Source organism: Labrus mixtus, chromosome 23 (genome assembly GCF_963584025.1).
Source record: "Labrus mixtus chromosome 23, fLabMix1.1, whole genome shotgun sequence".
Taxonomy (NCBI): Eukaryota; Metazoa; Chordata; class Actinopteri; order Labriformes; family Labridae; genus Labrus; species Labrus mixtus.
In genome coordinates, this window is record NC_083634.1 from 8142711 (window position 1) to 8161240 (window position 18530).

General features: G+C 46.6%; 1 protein-coding gene across 6 annotated transcripts in view; it reads left to right on the plus strand.

Annotated features, from left to right (window-relative positions):
- The first annotated feature begins 744 nt into the window (after nucleotides 1-744).
- pcdh7b (protocadherin 7b) overlaps nucleotides 745-18530 on the plus strand; it is a 114093-nt gene continuing 96307 nt past the window's right edge. For 2 of the 6 annotated variants that reach the window (XM_061031578.1, XM_061031579.1), the window contains exon 1: nucleotides 747-4831. In XM_061031578.1, coding sequence (XP_060887561.1) covers nucleotides 1760-4831 — 3072 coding nt within the window. In that variant the 5' untranslated portion in view covers nucleotides 747-1759. Of the gene's footprint in view, nucleotides 4832-18530 lie in introns of all 6 variants that reach the window. The other 4 variants (XM_061031580.1, XM_061031577.1, XM_061031576.1 and 1 more) reach the window with 4 other exon arrangements.

Sequence of the window (18530 nt, forward strand, 5' to 3'; positions counted from 1 at the left end):
CTTTTTTAGATCATTATTGCTCTTTACGCAAATGAATTCATAACAACAGTTGTCAGATTCCTCAATGCTGAGTGGACTGATCAGCGCTGCACAGACAGGCGAAAGACACCGAGCACGCTGCGCGCGGAGAGCACAGCCACTGGCGACCACACGCATTCATATTAGTAACCACAGGGAAACCACAGCACTGCGCACACAGCCAAGCACCGTCCCGCCTCGCCTCGCCTGTCCTGTACTGCTGGACTCAGATTGTCGACTATTTCATGTTCTGAAATATTATAACTTAACCTAAGAGTGCGCAAAAGTTATGCTTGGATTTGCTTCTTTTTTTTTTTTTTTTTGTCACATAAGGGATTTCTTGCGGCAATGCCATCACCCCTGCACCCACTCCATCCAATTATAATGCAATAACGTCATATAGCATACAATCTCTACAAAACTGTAAATACGCGAAAATATTTTTTGAATCGCATATCTTGCCGTGTCGCCCAAAGACAGGAGCATAAGTATGGAAAAAAGAAGAAGAAGGGTTCATTTGCTCAGAAAGTGTAAAATGCCATCTCAGGAAAAACGCCGATTAAAAAACGACAACATTATAAAGCTTCTTCCTCCACTGTCCTCCTTTCCGTCAAATATTGACGGTGTCTGAACCCGACGCTCAAGACAAAGTCCGACCCTGTTTACGTGCGCTGCCGAGGGGGGGGGGGGGAGAGCAAACCGGAGGGGGTGGAGAACGAGGGAAGGAGAGAGAGAGAGAGGGGGGGAGAGAGAGAGAGAGGGAGAGAGAGGGAGACTGCAATATCATTTGAGAATCCCTCTCACAGTGCTGCAGATAGGGGCTGCCAACACATGCGGCGCGTCTGCAGGTGAGGGAACAGGCTCGAATGTGCTGGACACACTGAGGAATTCAACCAGCGCTTCCTGAAACTATAACGAAGGATTTACATTTTTCATTTTTCTCCATTGCTTTTTTCTTCTTTTTTTTTGAAGCACAGACTTGATTTTTTTTTTTTTTTTAGAATACGGTGGAGTTGTCTCGCAAAAAAAAAAAAAGGAAAGAACTATTCTGTCTGCTTGCTGACTTGGAAGGAAGAGAGCAAGAGTAGGCAAATCCGGACAGGTAATATACCTCATTTTAAGATCCTCACGAACGGAGAGTTGACAGACTCCGCGCTCACCGTGTGATGAGTTTGGAAAACTGCGCGGGCATTTAAATAATCATCTGTGGACATATCACCGGAAAGAGGAATATCGCAGCCTCGCCAAAAAAAAAAAGAGAGGAAATTCTACCCGCAAACTGTGAGTAAAAAACCACGGGATATGGACTGAATTCACTTCCCGGGTGTGATTTGATGATGCTCGGACTGTAACATTTTTGGCTTTTACGCGCATGAAATTCAAATATTTGTGGCACCGCCCGGAGTGCAGGGAGACTCTCTGGTGTGCTTCATGATATCACCGCGGCTCTTTTTTGCATTGCTAAAGCAAGGAAAAAGCAAGTAACATCCAGTGTCGGTGTTAAGAGAAGCAAGAGAAGAGACGTAAAGCCCCCTTCACTTGCTGCTTCACACTGCAGCAGGAGCGATGTAGGAAGTCGTCCGGAGGATGAAGTCTCACGCATCCCGCTCCAGAGGGCTTAGCTCTGAATGAAAACGATATTTCTTCATCAGATTCGGACTCTGCTGTAGTGATTAATTTTTGTTTTTTTTTATACATTTTTCTTTTTTTATTGTAAGTGGACATTTTTACAGGGAGAACAATGAGGACTACTGGTGCAGTGGACTATTTGTACTATTGCATGCTCATCTTGCAGTTTGTGCATCAGCCCGCTGCAAAGCAGGTGCTCCGGTACCGTTTGGCTGAGGAGGGACCCGCCGATGTCAGAGTGGGGAACGTAGCCGGCGACTTGGGCATCCTTTCCGGTTCCGGCGACGTGACATTCACGCTTGAATCAGGCTCTGATTTTTTCAAAATAGACAACATCACAGGTGAGCTCACCACCAATGAGAGGCGCATAGACCGCGAAAAACTACAGCAGTGCCAAATGATATTCGATGAAAACGAGTGTTTCATAGATTTCGAAGTGTCTGTCATTGGACCGGCTCAGAGCTGGGTTGACCTCTTTGAGGGAAAAGTCATCATATTAGACATAAATGACAACACTCCGTCTTTTCCCTCCCCGGTCCTGACACTGTCTGTGGAGGAAAACAGACCCATTGGAACCCTTTATCTGCTTCCCACAGCCACAGACAGAGATTTTGGAAGAAATGGAATAGAGAGATATGAGCTTATCCAGGACAATGGGGAAAACTCAAGGCGCCTGGGCTCTTCTGGGGATTCGTTCTCCGGGAAGAGGAGGTTTGAGGAAGGCGCGAGCAGGAGCAGTGTCTTTGAGCTGCAAGTTGCTGACACGACTGATGGAGAGAAGCAGCCTCAACTCATCATTAAAGGGGCCCTCGATAGGGAACAGAGAGACTCGTATGAGCTTACGCTGCGCGTGAGGGATGGAGGTGATCCCCCTCGCTCTTCCCAGGCCATTCTTAGGGTAATGATCACTGATGTGAACGACAACAGCCCTCGGTTTGAGAAAAGCGTGTATGAGGCTGACCTACCGGAAAACAGCTCCCCCGGTGCCCCCATACTTCAGCTGAAAGCGGCTGATGCAGACGTGGGGGTTAATGGTCAAATAGAGTATGTGTTCGGGGCAGCCACAGAGTCAGTAAGGCGGCTCCTGAGGTTGGATGAGAGCACAGGGTGGCTGAGTGTCTTGCACCGCATTGACCGTGAAGAAGTGAGCCAACTGAGGTTCACAGTAATGGCCCGTGACCGAGGCCAGCCACCGAAAATGGACAAGGCCACTGTGGTGTTGAACATCAAGGACGAGAATGACAACGTTCCTGCTATAGAGATCAGGAAAATTGGACGCATATTCCTGAAAGACGGGATCGCAAACGTGGCCGAGGATGTGGTGGTGGACACGCCCATTGCCTTGGTTCAGGTGTCGGACAGGGACCAGGGGGAGAACGGTATCGTCACCTGCACCGTGGTGGGGGACGTTCCCTTTCAGCTCAAACCGGCCAGCGAAATGGAGGGGGAGCAGAACAAAAAGAAGTATTTCCTCCACACGTCTGCGCCGCTGGATTATGAGGCCACACAGGAGTACAACGTGGTCATCGTGGCTGTGGACTCCGGGAGCCCGAGTCTGGCAAGTAACAACTCTCTCATCGTCAAGGTGGGCGACACTAATGACAACCCTCCCATCTTCAGCCAGAATGTGGTGGAAGTGTCGTTTCTAGAAAACAATCCCCCTGGCGAGAGAGTGACGACAGTGGCAGCCATAGATGCAGATAGTGGGAAGAACGCTGAAATAGCCTATTCTCTGGACTCGTCGGTAAACGGGCTTTTCTCTATCGACGCGGACAGCGGTGACATCCGGGTAAACACCATTCTGGATAGGGAGCAGACTGAGCGCTACGAATTCAAAGTGATAGCCAAAGATAAGGGCATAAACACCCTTCAGGGCTCCGCAACAGTGGTCGTCCTTGTGGCCGATAAGAATGACAACGCGCCGAAGTTCATGCAGGACGTGTTCACCTTCTATGTCAAAGAAAACCTTGAGCCAAACAGCCCAGTTGGCATGGTTACAGTCATCGACGCAGATAAAGGCCAAAATGCTGAGATGAGTCTTTTCATCGAGGAGGAGGAGGACTTTTCAATCGAGAACGACACTGGGACTATTTTTTCCACGCTGTCTTTCGACCGAGAGATGAGAACTACGTACACCTTCTGTGTCAAGGCCGTGGACGGCGGTGACCCTCAGAAATCCGCCACCGCCACAGTGTCACTCTTTGTCATGGACGAAAACGACAACGCACCAACTGTCACTTTCCCACCAAACAACTCTTACACCCTCCTTCCTCCCTCGAGTAACATCAGAACTGTAGTCAGGACTGTCCTGGCCACTGATACCGACACCGGCCCCAATGCAGACTTGAGCTACAGCATCATTGGGGGAAACCCTTTTAGGCTGTTTGAGATAGATGGGGGCACTGGGGTCATCTCAGTGGTGGGGAAGCTGGAGCAAAAGCACTATGGCCTCCACAGACTAGTAATCCAGGTGAATGACAGTGGCCAGCCTTCCCAGAGCACCACCGCATTAGTTCATGTGTACGTCAACGAGACTCTTTCCAATTCCACAGTGGTGGAGGCCCAGGTGGCTCGGAGCCTGAGCACTTCCCTGAACACAAACATTGCTGGCGACCCCAACTACGACCTCAGCAAGCAGCGGTTGAGCATCGTCATCGGCGTAGTCTCCGGCATCATGACAGTGATCCTCATCATTCTTGTTGTCGTCATGGCCCGTTACTGCCGCCCCAAGAATAAGAATGGCTACGAGGCCGGGAAGAAGGACCACGAGGACTTCTTCACGCCCCAGCAGCACGACAAGTCCAAAAAGCCCAAGAAAGACAAGAAGAAACAGAAGTCTAAACAGCCCCTCTACAGCAGTATTGTCACCGTGGAGGCCTCCAAACCAAACGGGCAGCGGTACGACAGCGTCAACGAGAAGCTGTCGGACAGTCCCGGCATGGGTCGATACCGCTCGGTCAACGGAGGGCCGGGGAGCCCGGACCTGGCCCGGCACTACAAGTCCAGTTCACCACTTCCTACTGTGCAGCTTCACCCGCAGTCGCCGACAGCTGGCAAAAAGCACCAGGCCGTTCAGGACCTGCCCCCTGCCAATACCTTTGTTGGCACCGGAGATAACATTTCCCTTGGATCTGACCACTGCTCTGAATACAGCAGTCAAACGATCAACAAGTACAACAAACAGGTAAGAAGACACATCTCCATGTTGTTTTCTACCCCCTCTTTCCACCACTCTTAAATGTCTTCTGTTTCTTCCTCTTAGTGTTCTCTCCACCATAATGCTTTCTGACAGGGCTAGTCTCAGTAGTCTTGTTGCCTTTATGGTGCTAATGTGTGTCAAGTTAGCGGTATTGATCTGTTTTGGTTTGGAGTGCCATTCACATGTAATATTGAAAGGAAAGAGAAAGGTTCAGCTCAGCTTAGGGGGGGTGGGGGGGGGGAGTAACTGTTACCACTCGACCAAACACGGAAAACTTTTTTTTTTTTTTTTCGCTTTTATCACACCGTGTGTTGAGACTGCCTTTTCCATCGTGGGTGTCAAAACTACTAACCTTGGCAAATATGTGTCGAAGTGCTGTAGACAGCTGACATGCGGGTTTGGTTTGCAGATATTCGATCCCCGAGGGGAGTGAAGCAGGGGCCGGCTACACTCCCCGCCCTTTAGCCATGTCAAAAACCCTGCCCTGCCCTTTTTTTTTTTTCCTGTGACAAGGCCGCCTTGTCTTCTTGTGAAAGCATAGGGGGAAAAAACAAAACAAAAGAGAGAAAGGTAGATGTGGAGTGAGTGCCGCACAAATATGGCTTTGTTAAGTTTGTGAGTCAGTCCTACCGTCTGGGTTTTAGTAGGAACATCTGGCCAGGAGGGTCATATTAACATTCTTTTGCACTTCAGCGTCTGCATCAATTCACTGACCCAGCAGTGGAATTGGACATTTTTGACACCGCCTCCCTCTTTTAACCCTTCCTCATATATTATTTTTCTGCCACCTTCTTACCTTGCTTATCGTCTCATCCGTCCCCCTAGCTATTCTTACCTTACCTCTTTTAGCTTCTTCAGTGCTGGAAACAGTGTAGGTGGCGTGATGTGATATTCAAATTCCAGGAAATGTGTGTGCTTTCATCACTTTGGGTTTTGTGTTTTTTTTTTTTTGCTTTTTTTTTGTCGTTGCAAGAAACAAAGTAAATGCATAATGAATTTGGCTGATTTGCGTTTCCAGGAGAAAGAACACTATTGTTTTATGTGTTTTCTATGGTAGTCTAATGAATTATTGATCTTTCTTTTTTACCTGGTGTCAGCTTTACTCCTTAAGAATTCTTGGGGGGAGGGGGGGGGGGGGGGCTGTTTTCTCTCAGAACAGAGCTTCTTTTTTCATTTTTGTTGTCCTCTTTCCTTCACCTTATTTTCTATTCTATGCCCAGCGTAAACCTTTCTACCCCCAAACTCTTCTCTGCCCCTGTGCTGTGTACTTTATCCTTGCTTTGCCTTACACCCACCCCTTCTGCCTCTTTTTTCTTTTCTCTCTCTTCATTTTCCGGCCCTCCACAACATCATACTCCTTACAGTGCTGCTCTCTCGCTCTCTCTCCTTACCTTTTTTCTTTTTCTTCCAGTGGTTTCTTTTTAAATCTCCACTCTCATCTCTCTATGTCCCTCTCCCTCTTTTGCTACTTCTCCTCTCAAATCATTTCACCCCCCCCCCCCCCCTCCCATTTTTACTTCTATCCCCTCTCTTCTCCTGGCTCTGTCTCTAACAGCTTCTAATATGGTGTATTCACTGAGCTGCTTCCCAGAGTGTGAGGAGTGCTGTTGCTTTCGGATGTCTCCTGCATAATTAAAAGGGCACTCTATTTGCTGCTGCGGCAGCAGCATGTATTGTGTGTCACTACGCTCCACTTATATAATTATTTATTTACTCTCTGCATTAATGCTGCGGTAACTTTTATGAACTGTGCTTTTGTTAGAACACGCCGACAAAACTATAGCGCACAAAGAGCATTTCCTTGTGATTCTTTGGGCACTTAACCTCTATTAGAATAGTAAAGAAAGTGTTGAGTGGTCCACTGGGTAATATCACCCAATGTTTATTGTGCAGTTTAGCCTGTTTTGAATTAAATAAACAAAAGCTAGCAGGTAATCAAAATGCCTTTTGTATCCCATGGGCTCGGTAAACCACTCACTCTTGATAAATTCAGTTGCGGTAGATACAGAGTGTATTTTAATGGCAGCACAAGAGAGCTAATTGAGGAGAAGGTGTGCGTTCATGTGCTCAAATTACGGCGTTAAACATGCACCTCTATATTAGATTAAGTAGCGAAGCGGTCACGCTCTTGATTTTTAGGAACGCTGCATCTAAAAATATTCCTTTTTTTGGCACCAAGAGCCACTGGAGCTAAAGACATAATAAAACACTCAGGGATACTTATGCGCCTCGGAACGATGTGCGCACGTTTTTAGAGTAGAGGTTGAAAAATAATGGACAGAATTAACTTTGTTGTAAGATTTGTCTGAGACAGAGAGGTGCTATTTTTCTTTTATCTGAGAGCTTTAATTGTTTTTTTCGTTTCAGCTATTATCACGTTTGGCTGCGACTCAGTAGAACCTGTTAAAGCTGTAAATGGTTATGATTTATCACAAGTGATGACAAGCGACACACACAACAACATGCACACACACGCCCTCCCACAGAAACCCTCGTCTTTCACCACTCCCTCTCTCTCTCTCTCTCTCTCTCTCTCTCTCTCTCTCTCTCTCTCTCCTTTTTTTTGTCATTCAGTGGGAAGAGATAGAGACGGGCACAAGAAAGACGGCCCTGTTTGCGGCTCGGAGAAAGGCCTCCACTGTTTCACAGGGGACGAGGGAAGAGAGAAAGAGAGAGAGAAAGAGAGAGAGAGAGGGAGGGACTAGTGCTGACCGTTTGTCTGTAATCTCGGAGGTATCAGGTTCCGTCTCTTTCTTTCCTCGCCAAGCTAATCTTACAATAAGTGCAAAGGCAACCTGCACGGGCAGGTAACCAGGCAACTGGGAGGAGTGTATCAGTGAGGGAGGCTTTCTTTTTAGTCCATCGGACATTTAAACAGTCATTAAGCTGAGCTAAACTGGGAGGGAGAAGCTAGGAGGGGGAAAATACATCTCTCCCTTTAACCCCATTGATTAAGTTATTCATGTTCCCGCCATATGTGTGGCTGTACTCCTAAAATAACCTGTGTCCAATCCTTACATCTGGAAGCTGATGAGTAGTGGTGTGCACTTAACAGAACACTTAACTTTATTACTTCTGGCAGCAGCTCCTGCTCCAGCCAGTGCCAGAAAATAACGCTGTCCAACCGTAATGTAGCGAAGAATGAATTCACTTAGCCATCGAATTAGCACAAGCCATCAGCTTTTGTTTTATCATTGCACTTCAAAGCGGCACTCTTGCCCAGGTGGATCACTTTTAATCAGGGGTGAGCCACAGCAGCTTGAATGCAACGCTCAGCTAGTGTAGCCCCTCAGGGCAAAGGGAGAAAAAAAAAAAAAAAAAACAGTTGAGGAATTTATACCCGGTTATCATCCTGCCTCAGGGCTGATGCAGCTAGCATAACTGGACATTGCCCTTAACCCAGCCAAGAGGGTTCACCTCCCACGCTCTGGCCAGCTGTTCCTCCCGCGCCTCCTCATCGCTGCAGCCTCTCCAGCACAAGAGACGCTCCCGATTTGCATAGGGCAGAAACCCCTCCCAGGCGCACTTGCATAGGACAAACAATATCATGCAAATGGAGGTCACATGAATGGTGTTTGTAGCCAAAGCATAGGATGTGATTGCCCTTCAGGCTCCATGCAAAACAGGAAACCAATATGGAAATGCAGCACTTTGCCTCTGGCCTCATTTGTTTTCCGAGCAGCAAAATGTAACGTCCTTAAACACCTGCAGGAAGCCACATCTGACCTTAATGAAACCTGCGGTGATTAAACACTTTTGTATGAACGCATAAGGATTAAGCAATCACGCTACCAATCGTCCAAACCTTTTCTGTGTGTGTTTTTTTTTTTTTTACCTCCGGGAGTCATCAGGGTTCCAAACTCCCCTGATGGCTCTGGCATGATTTTATCTGTGAATCTGTTGTGGCAGTCAGTCCCCTCATTGAGCTCAATGAGGTAATTACTTGATAAGAGGTTCCACAGGAGCTTAAACATGTTTGGTCATCCCTCCCTCCCTCCCTCCCTCCCTTCCCCTCCCCTCCCCTCTCTGATTGCTGATACAGGTCAGCCTATTTTCAGACCAAGCAGACGAGGTAGAAAACAGCTCATTATCACATAAGAAGAACAAAATATGAAAAGTCTGCCTCTGAAATGAGGGGCCAAAGGTGACGAAAAAGAGGTGAAGGAAAAGCAATCTGGAAATTTTCTATTAAAGTGAAGAAATGAGATTACGTGCAATGAGCTGGTTTGTTTATTGCCAAATTATTATTAGCGTCCTCGTCCTTTGTGGGGTGCTGCGTACCGCCGACTGTGGCTAATTTTATCAAAATTGTTTTGGATCTATTACGGCTTAATTCAATCTATGGCTGCTCCTCGGCGCTTTTGTTGTTTATGTTCCGAGAGGGAAAATGGGAGAGTAAAGAGTGCCCGGTAATACTCATGAAATTGCAGCGGGCAGCGTTTTCTGCTATAATTTGGTTTGGTGATTTGAATGCAGTCGCTCTAAGGCAATTACTAATCTGAGGATTAGACGTACCTGATACGCCGGCAGAAATGGAGGGAGGCGGGGGGGGGGGGGGGGGGGGGGGTCAGAGGGAGATTTCTATAGCTGGTTGCTACAGTTTCTGCTGTGTGACTCTGCAAGGGCTTTTCTATACCTGCTGTATAGGGGGAAACCGTAAATGTGTTGGTGCACATCTTTCTTTTCCTTTCCTTTTTGATCTCCTTTGTTTTTCTACATACAACCAAATAAATACTTGTGATTGTCAGCATATGATGCCAAGATATTAAGAAAGATGAAAGGAAAGGGGTGGGGGGGGCAAAACAGTGAAGAAATTTAAGCCGCATGCCACCTTGATTGCTTTCCACGCTGCTGATTGTAAGTGGCAGTGTCAGGGATGCCACCTCGTTCTCGCCGTTTCGTCTTTCAATTTGATGTCGTCGAGAATGGAATTTCATTTCATACTCGGCAGCGATCGCATTAGATAGGGCTCACCAGGATAAAGCCGATTCATTTTCGCAGATTTGCCTTTCCTGTGGCACTATCAATCACGGCACCCCCTCGCCCATATTGCAGACTTTGTTTTTTTCACGGGCGATTGTTAAAGAGGGGAGTCTGTACAGTAAATTGACTTTTACAAGGCTCCCAAGTTCCCTGTGATATGCCACGCTAAAGCCTCGTTGTTTTCTCACATAGCTGTCCCCCTGTATCGACTTGTAGGAGCTCCATGGAACTGAACTAAATGAGAACATCAGTTAGCTCAAGTGCTGCGCAATCCCCTTCAGGAATAGTTCTGTGGATCAGAAACACAGAATCAGAAGTGAGGCTTGCCTGTTTGGGAGACTAACATGCTGAACAATTGTGTTTTGTTTAGTCTAAACACTGCAGCTCATCAAGTTCCAACCATGTCTGGCAGTCATTACTGTAAGTGTGTGTTCTCTTTGTGGTTGCTGTGCAGGAAAAAAGTTGTTGGCCTTTGACTGACCTTTCCTCTTGATGCAGATTGAAACAGGTGATCCAGGGATCTTTGAGCTGATCCAATCAATTGATTATATTGGACGTACAGTATTTAGCGCAAAGAGTTAGCAATAGAATGTACATATATGTCAGTGAATCTTAGAGCTGCTCAACTTGTCCAACATGAGTCTGGTTTCGCTCAAGGTTTCTGCCTCTTAAAGGACGTTCAAACTCAGAGGTCAAACTTCAAAGGTCTTTATCTCAGTAGAATGCCAAATGGAGTAGCAAGACATTCAGCCAGTGTCACAGATTACTGAAGTAGATCCTGAAGTATGGACTATTTCAAAAATAGACGTTGAATCATGAGTAGAGAATCGTTTTGAATCGAAAATAGATTCTGAATACAATCGTGACCCCAAGAATCAAAATCGTGAGACACCCAAAGATTACCAGGTCAAATTGGCGCTATACAAATAAAGATTGGTTCATTGACGTATAGTCCCACACTTTTGTAATATTTTTTAAGGAGACCCAACAATGATCCATCAAGGAGCGAGCGCTCGGGAATAGTGCCAAAGAAAAACTTGTTTTTAACGGGCAGAAACCATTGAGCAGAACCAGCCTGATTGGTGGACAGCCATCTACTGCAATCACAACAAAACATCTGTAACCACACATAGACTTAGTCTAGGTCGCATTTTTTGTCATATAATTAACCCAACAATCATCCACCAATGGCAAGCAGTTGGCAACAATGTCATCAGAAACCTCCCTATGAACAGGCAGAAAGCTCAGGCAGAACCAGACTAATTGGTAGACAGTCATATGGGATAACTTATAGGGTCTGTTCAGGTTCTTCAGTTTCATTTAGTTTGTATGCGGTTTCCATTATATGAAATTTTAAGGCCAATAAAGCTAATAAAACCAGAGATTAAATTGTAGGTTTACACATGTTTTACCTCCCTGTTTTTGGCTCCCCCGCCACTGTGGAGGGAACGTCATGATGAATCACCTGCTGTCAGTCTCGCTCACACAGGTCTAAGGTGTCAAGGGAACTGCCAGCAAGGGTCCGTGGCTCGCCCCTTAAGCCCGGACGGCGATTTAAACCCCATCCAGCATCGGTAGCGTTGTCACACACACACGGCCTTCATGAGCCATGAAAACCAGACATGTTGATCCATAATTTAGCCCTAAGTGCAACCTTTTGCTCCGGCAAGCCAGCTGTAAGGCCCGGCAGTGTGAAGTGAACTTGTTTATTAACCGGGGCTGACAGGTGAAGAAAAAGACGATGTGACTGACATGTCTTGCCGAGGGGGGGGGGTGGGGGGGGAACAGAGGGTGAGACGGTGGACTTTGTAAGGACGGCGTTCAGGCAGGTGGTGTCTTTGTGCCCCTACACAGGTGTTGACAGGAGGGGGGGGGGGGGGGGGGGATTTAACAAGTTCAGCAGTGTAATCGAAGCGTAACTAATAGGTACAACCTTCACCCGGGGTTCAGGTGCACATTGATTTTTTTTTTTTTAAGACTCTGACGGACATGCACCTGTTCAACCCTCTCCCCATCCTCTTCTGGCGCTGACCTTACTTTTTGTATTAAGAAACGTATGAAATATTAAGACGCGCTGAGATCCCCCGACTGCATAAGACACATTAAGAATCGTCCTGGATAAATAATGCATCTGAAACCTTCGTGTTTCTTTTGTTCAAAGGATATGGCTTTTTCATTAACAGGCTTAGAGTCATACATATTTGCTAAGCAGCAGATCTAATGGATCTGACTTGACTCGGGGAAGGGGAAGGGATAGGACAGCTTGACTGCTTCTATTAGCCCTGTTTTGGTGCGGCTCCCACCATGTGGCCCCCAAATGAGATTATATGTGTATGAAACAGGAGGTAGAGCACTCACCGACCATCCATCAAAGCCTGGGGGGACCGGTGTGAAAGTTTGTGCATGTGTACTCAGTGGGTACACACACTGTGTGGATGTGTAAGGGTGTGATAAACTGTGTGGGTGTACAGTAAGAATGTGTGTGTGTGTGTGTGTGTGTGTGTGTGTGTGTCCTGTGAGGGCTGGTGAGGAGAGCAAACGCGGGCCTCCGCAGTTCACCCTCTCCATCACCGAGGACACGCGCGGCGACATGCCTGAGAGGGTTTCAATATCCTGTGTGTGCGTGTTCATGAGTGTGTGTTGCTGTGTTTACCCAGTTCATTATAATTGTATGTGTGTCTGGTTATTACATACACACTGCACATACGGCGGCAGATGGAGCCTGAAGGCTGGAGCAATACTTTATCTTCAACGGTTAAAAAAAACCCCACAACAAACTCCAGTAGTCTACGTGTATGATGCCACACTCTTTTTTTTGCCTTTTTTTTTAAGTGCCTGTAAGCAAGGCACCAGGAGCCCCAATACAACTCTTTTGGATTTAACTTTAACCCTACTCTGCCCCATGGTCAAATATTTTCCCATCCCCTGCAAGTATGGGAAAAGAACTTGCTGAGGCAAGAGGAGCTTTCATATCGATGAGGCTATACCTGGCAGGGAGCAGGCTATTTATTAGCAAGTGTGATAACTCTCACACCAGAGAATCCGCCTGCCCGCTGGAGGACGAAGGTCACGCGGCAGCTGGAGTTACGAGCAGCCTTGCTAAGGCAGCTGGTATCAAATAAACTGAAATGTGAAAGTATGCCCTTTTTCAAAAGTGCACTTTTCTTGAACTTGATTCTGCTCTCTCTTTTGGCGTGCTACATAAAGAGATGGAGGATTCAATTAATACAAGAATACGGTGGGATCCTTGACATAGTTTGTGATAGCCATGAGGTAGATGATGACAAATTGGCACCTCTTATTCACTCACTTTCTATGTATTATTTCTTCTTCTCAATTTAAAAATGTAGCAAAGGACATTGAGCCATTCCATCATGAATGGTAGGGCGCAAGTAGCTTTTACAATTCAGTCATTTATCAAGCAGAAATGGCAACTATTAGCTTGTCTTAGCTAGCCCGGAGACCAAGACTTACATTCAAATTCGTGTTTTTAAGATTATTATCCAGACTGATTTGGGCGAATCCAATCGCTAACGTTTAGCGGGTTTATTAAACTGTCTGGCAGTAGTGAGAAGCAGCATTTAAAAATGGCTGCCATATTTCTTCTTGTGTTACAGGAATATTCAAATACAACATTAATAAGTCACCATTTGCAACAATTTGAAATGACAGCTGGTGCTGATACAGGTTGACAAACGTGACTCCTAAGGCGGCAACTTTTTGAACGTTTACTTTTTCATCATGTACTGAAGAGGTTTTGTGAAGAGTTTTAAATGGCTGCCATTGATGTGGAACTTTTAAATCAGAATGAAACACACTGGATGGTAGCCATGTTATGTGAAAATGGTAAATGCTGGCTTAAAAGTTAAAGTGAAGCCCAACACCAGTGCATTGAGCAGAAATGTGAGCCATATGAATGTATGAATTTAATGTTGGAACTAGCTTCCTATCCTCATAAGCAATCCTAACGTCCCGGGTTTTGTTGCACTACCAATTTAGTCTGAATCCATTGGGGCCACTTCTGGGCTCCTTACATAGTTAGATCTTTGATTTCAGCAGTATAGCTTAGGATTTTGAAGGCTGAAAAGGCTGTTTTGTTTATCCTACTCTTATTTTTTTATCATGTATACATTATCTCACTTCTGTTGACTATATTAATCAATCATTCAAATGGTGATTAGTTTCAAACATGAGTACCAACAAGGCAGATACCTGCTTGATTAAATACGAGTGGCAGAAATGACCCCTTCAGAGACAAAAAAAAAACACAAAACAGTAGATAAAAAAACTCAAAGCATCAAATGTTTTGTTCCATAGCAACAGAGCTCTGTACAATTTTGTCAGGATAAACTGTACACAGTCTGATCCTCGTATGCTGCATAGTCCCATAGGCCAGTCCTGTTGCCAACAAAATGTCGGACAAATTCTGCGGTGGATTGAGGAGCTTCAGACATTTAATATGGTTTCAGGTATTGATTTGCGGCACCTTGCCCTATAGCCTGTTTATTATCTAGCTTTGGTTTCACCTTTTACTCCTTTTTTTTTCTCTGCAGTTTCTCAGGAGATAGAGTCCTCCTCGCTCTCTCTTCCGAGCAACAATGTTCCGGGTAGCTACAACAAATATTCCATCAAACTGGCCACTGGCAAAGAATAGCCATTTTGTGCTTGTGAACGAGAGGGGTCAACTCAGGTGCCTGAATAATAGCAGGTTCTGAGCTGGGGCCTTTTTTGCTGAGTCTGGTGGCGTTATTGAGGGGGAGAGGAACACGAGGGATGTAATCAAGACTGAAAGACTGGTCTTTGACATGGTTCATTTACTCCAAGCTGGTCCAATGCAACACTTGGGACACAACAGCCAATTGTAAGTTACAGAGTGAATTCAGTGGCGAGAAGTGCCTTGAGGGGGAGCTAGCCCACAGAGGCGAGGAAAATGGGGAATGTTGTTGCTCTTTTTCTAGGTTGATGAGGTCTGGGATTGGGGGAAGGCAAAGGGTATCAATCAATTTGACATTCCTGGAGGCGGTAAAATGATTAGAATAACGGTAAACAAAGGCGCTTAAACACGAGCAGGTTTTTTTTTCATCTTTTTACTTCAACTTTATTTCAAACCCAGCCTCGGCTTAATAAGTTTCACTCAACGTCAGACACATCACATTTAATCCGTTCCATGATGATATATTAATAACAGACTTCTGCAGGAGAAGGCAAACTGCTGGGAACATAAGTGCACAAAAGGAAGCCGATCACACGGCAAGGCGCACTTATATGAACTGGTGACATGAGGGGAGCTCATAGCGACTTTGACAAGAAAGCTAAGTGCCTACATGGGTGACATTTACGAGAGGGGGTCGTGGAGATCCCCAGCCAGACTTAGCCCGGGAAAAGACTCTTACTTTCTGTTTAATCGCCATCAAGATTCTGCTGGCGCTGCGGGCAAATGTTTGAGGAGCGCAGATTACCGTCCCCTGTGAAGACCGTCGCGGGGCAATCGTTTGATGTCAACGCAAAAGTGCTTAACATACAAAACTATTCTTGCTTTCCCTTTCCGCCCCCCCTTTCCAAGGCGCATTTGAACGATTTATGTCAGGGTGTGTGCCTGCTCCCTTGAATGTCTTTGAATAAGCTTTTCTTTGCAGAGGCAGCCCTCTTCTCGCAGTGAATTGGGGACATGACATGACAATCGAAGGGCCTTGTAATTTATGTTTAAAATGCCGGCGCTATCTGTGCCAGCGTGAATCTGTTTGAACAAGCCGGCGCTCTGGCGAGGGTCCTCCGTCGCTGTTCAAACCGTATGCCTGTGTTTGCTCAGGAATCCTTGGTGGGCTATCCATTGTTACTATGGCAATATACCTCCGCAGTGCCCCCCACCACCACCACCACCTACTGCAACTTCCCATGGCCATATGCCTGGAGTTTTTTTAAAAGGTTCTCTCTGCTCTCTCATCTTGCTTGTACCCGGTAATTCAGACGCATCACTGCCAAAAGTTGAGCTCGGGGGGGGGGGGGGGGGGGGGATGTGCCCCCTCAGAGAAGAAGTCAGCATTCTAGCAGCATTGGCCTGAAGTTGGATGAGGCGTGGGAACGCCATGTTCCACTAAACTCTTTTGATAAAGCCACCTGGGCAAGCAGGGAGTATTTCAAAGATGAAGGTCCCTGAACACTAAATTGGCAGCAGTTGCTTCGGCACAATGGGCTCATCTCTTCCCTGTGTCACGGCTCCTCAGGGACCCCTAATTTACAGCCCATCCCACTTTTGAGGTCTTGATTCACGAGATCAAATTAGACGGAGAGGGAACATCAGTGGCTGCCGAACACTTTGCTCTTTAACTCAAGGCTAGGGTTTTTCCGCCGACTTTTTCCCCTCGCGCTCGCCATTGTGAAAACCAGCCCGTTGAGATTTGAAATGAAATACTCGCGGCGCATTTCTCGAACAAGGGGAGAAGAATGAGCTTGATGTGGCTAAACAAAAAGCATTTAATAAGATCTGAGTCACTCATTCAGCCCTTTCGAGCAAAGGAACGGGCGCGCAAGGTCAAGTCTATTATTGACGCGATGCACCGCGCTGGAATCTAGTGCTTTCAAACATTCCAGAGTATCAAATAGCCATGAATCTTAAAGACGGATGAAACAAGTCCTCTATATTTCATCCCATATCTGAGGCGCAACGAAGGCTGAATAGCAATGAATTCATTCAGACAGATTAAAGGGAACTAGTGTCAAGGATCAAACAGGAGGAATGTTAAATACTGTATGTATTCCCATGCACACTTTTTGCATTCAGATGCATACGTGTGTGTAGATTGGAAGGCAGTGAAATGTAAAGGAAGAAAAATCGTGTCGTCTGAGGAATTCAGGCGACTCGTCAGCTTCAAAGCTTGAATGACAGGAATGAACTCCGAGATGTGTGTGTTTGTGTGTGTGTGTGTGTGTGCGCAAATCAAACTAGGAGTGCGACTCCTCACTATAATCACTCTTGGCACACATGTAGCCCAATGAAGTGCGACTACGTCTACGCGTCTGATTGTAACCTATTGCAGGATTGCCCCCCCCCCCCCCCCGAGTCCGCCTGCGGGTGTTTTTAACACGTTTTGCTGTGTGCATTTACACACCTCGAACAATAAACACTCCCTTTTCTTTTTCGTTTTCCTTTTGTAACCCTTGCACTGTCACGACTCTCTCAGGTGAGTGGGAACAGGTGGGGTTTAAGTGTCACTCTCAGGGATATAAATCGTTCAAATGCAAATTCAAGTCAAACAGGAAATATTCGGCTTCCATATTTGACGCCGTGAAGCACAGGTAGAATCATCTACCGCACCGACCGGCAGCCTTTAGGAACACACCGTGACTCATGTTTGATTGCAAGCCTCGGCGTCTCTTTAGACTCTGTGTCAAAGCTCACAATGAACACTGTGGGCAGTGAAGGGTGTGTGTGTTTTTTTTTTTTTTTTTTGGCGCAAAGGAAGGGAAGCGGTGTCAGCGCAATGTGTGTGACTTTTATTTTCAAAGACGTCGACACTTTGCTCCCGACTTGTTTCACCTGCCCGCCTGCCTGTAGTGGCCTGCTCTGTTTTCACGACGTGTGAGGTCTTGCCGGTTTCTTTTATTTACAGCCAGAAAGGTGTGAAAAGGTTAAGACTGAGTCAGAGGAAAAGGAAAGGGGGGGGGGGGGGGAACAAAAATGATGCAGCTGGCAACCCCCTCAAACTCCACTTTTGAACTGACAAGGTGACGGTGCACAATCTCAACATCCATCTCGTTGTGTGTCGCCTGAGCCACCGTCGCATCTTCAGGCGTTCATGTGATTTTTCAACACAGGCCGAGATATGCCACATGGATATTGCGAGGTGTCGGCAAGGATGAGAAAAAAAACACCAGTCCCTCCCACAGTTGTGTGTTAGTTTCCCACACTGTGTGATGCATTATGGGGGGGGGGGGAGAAGAAAATGGACGACACTTGCCTCACGTGTTTACATCGCGTCGGCACGATGACAACAACAATCGCACAGGCAGGCTCGAGCGGGAGGTTTTTTTTTTTTTGTGCTCGCGCCGCAAAAAGGGAGTGACAGGTTTGAAAAATTGGCAAACAGTGTTTTGCTGGAAGGCTTCCTCAGGGCTCGGGTACCTTTGGAATCATGTGCGAATGCAGAGGAGTGTGAATGAAAAATAGCTGTGTGATCCTGCCATGTTGCTTCTGTCAAGAATGCGTGATTTTTTATTTTTTTTTTCTCTTCCACACTCCCCTCCCCTCCCCTCCCCTCGCCTCCCCTCCTCGCTTGTCATCCTCATCATCTGCCCCTCAAAGCTCGCGCTCCTCTCTTTCTGCTTCTCATCATCTCTGTTTTAACACTCCATCCTCTCACCAACAAGACCCTCCTTCCTCTCTTTCGCTTTCTCATTCTCTCACTCCCATCCATTCCCCCCCCCCCCCCCCCCCCTTCTCTGTTCTTTCCAGCTTAGCCGATGTGGTTATTTAAGGCTTAGAATCCATAAAACCCGCCTTAGGTGTGTTTGCTTTTGTTACTTTCCCAAAATGCTGCATTCACTGCCACATTGTCGGCTGTTGATCCTCGTTCAGCCCCTGCCCGTCAGAAGAGAGTTTCATGTGGTTTGGGGGGGGGGTGGCGGCGATTTAAGCCATAGGTGGGGCCGTGTGATCCCATCAGCAGGTTTTAAGTAGTAGAGCTACCACTTAGCAGGGAAG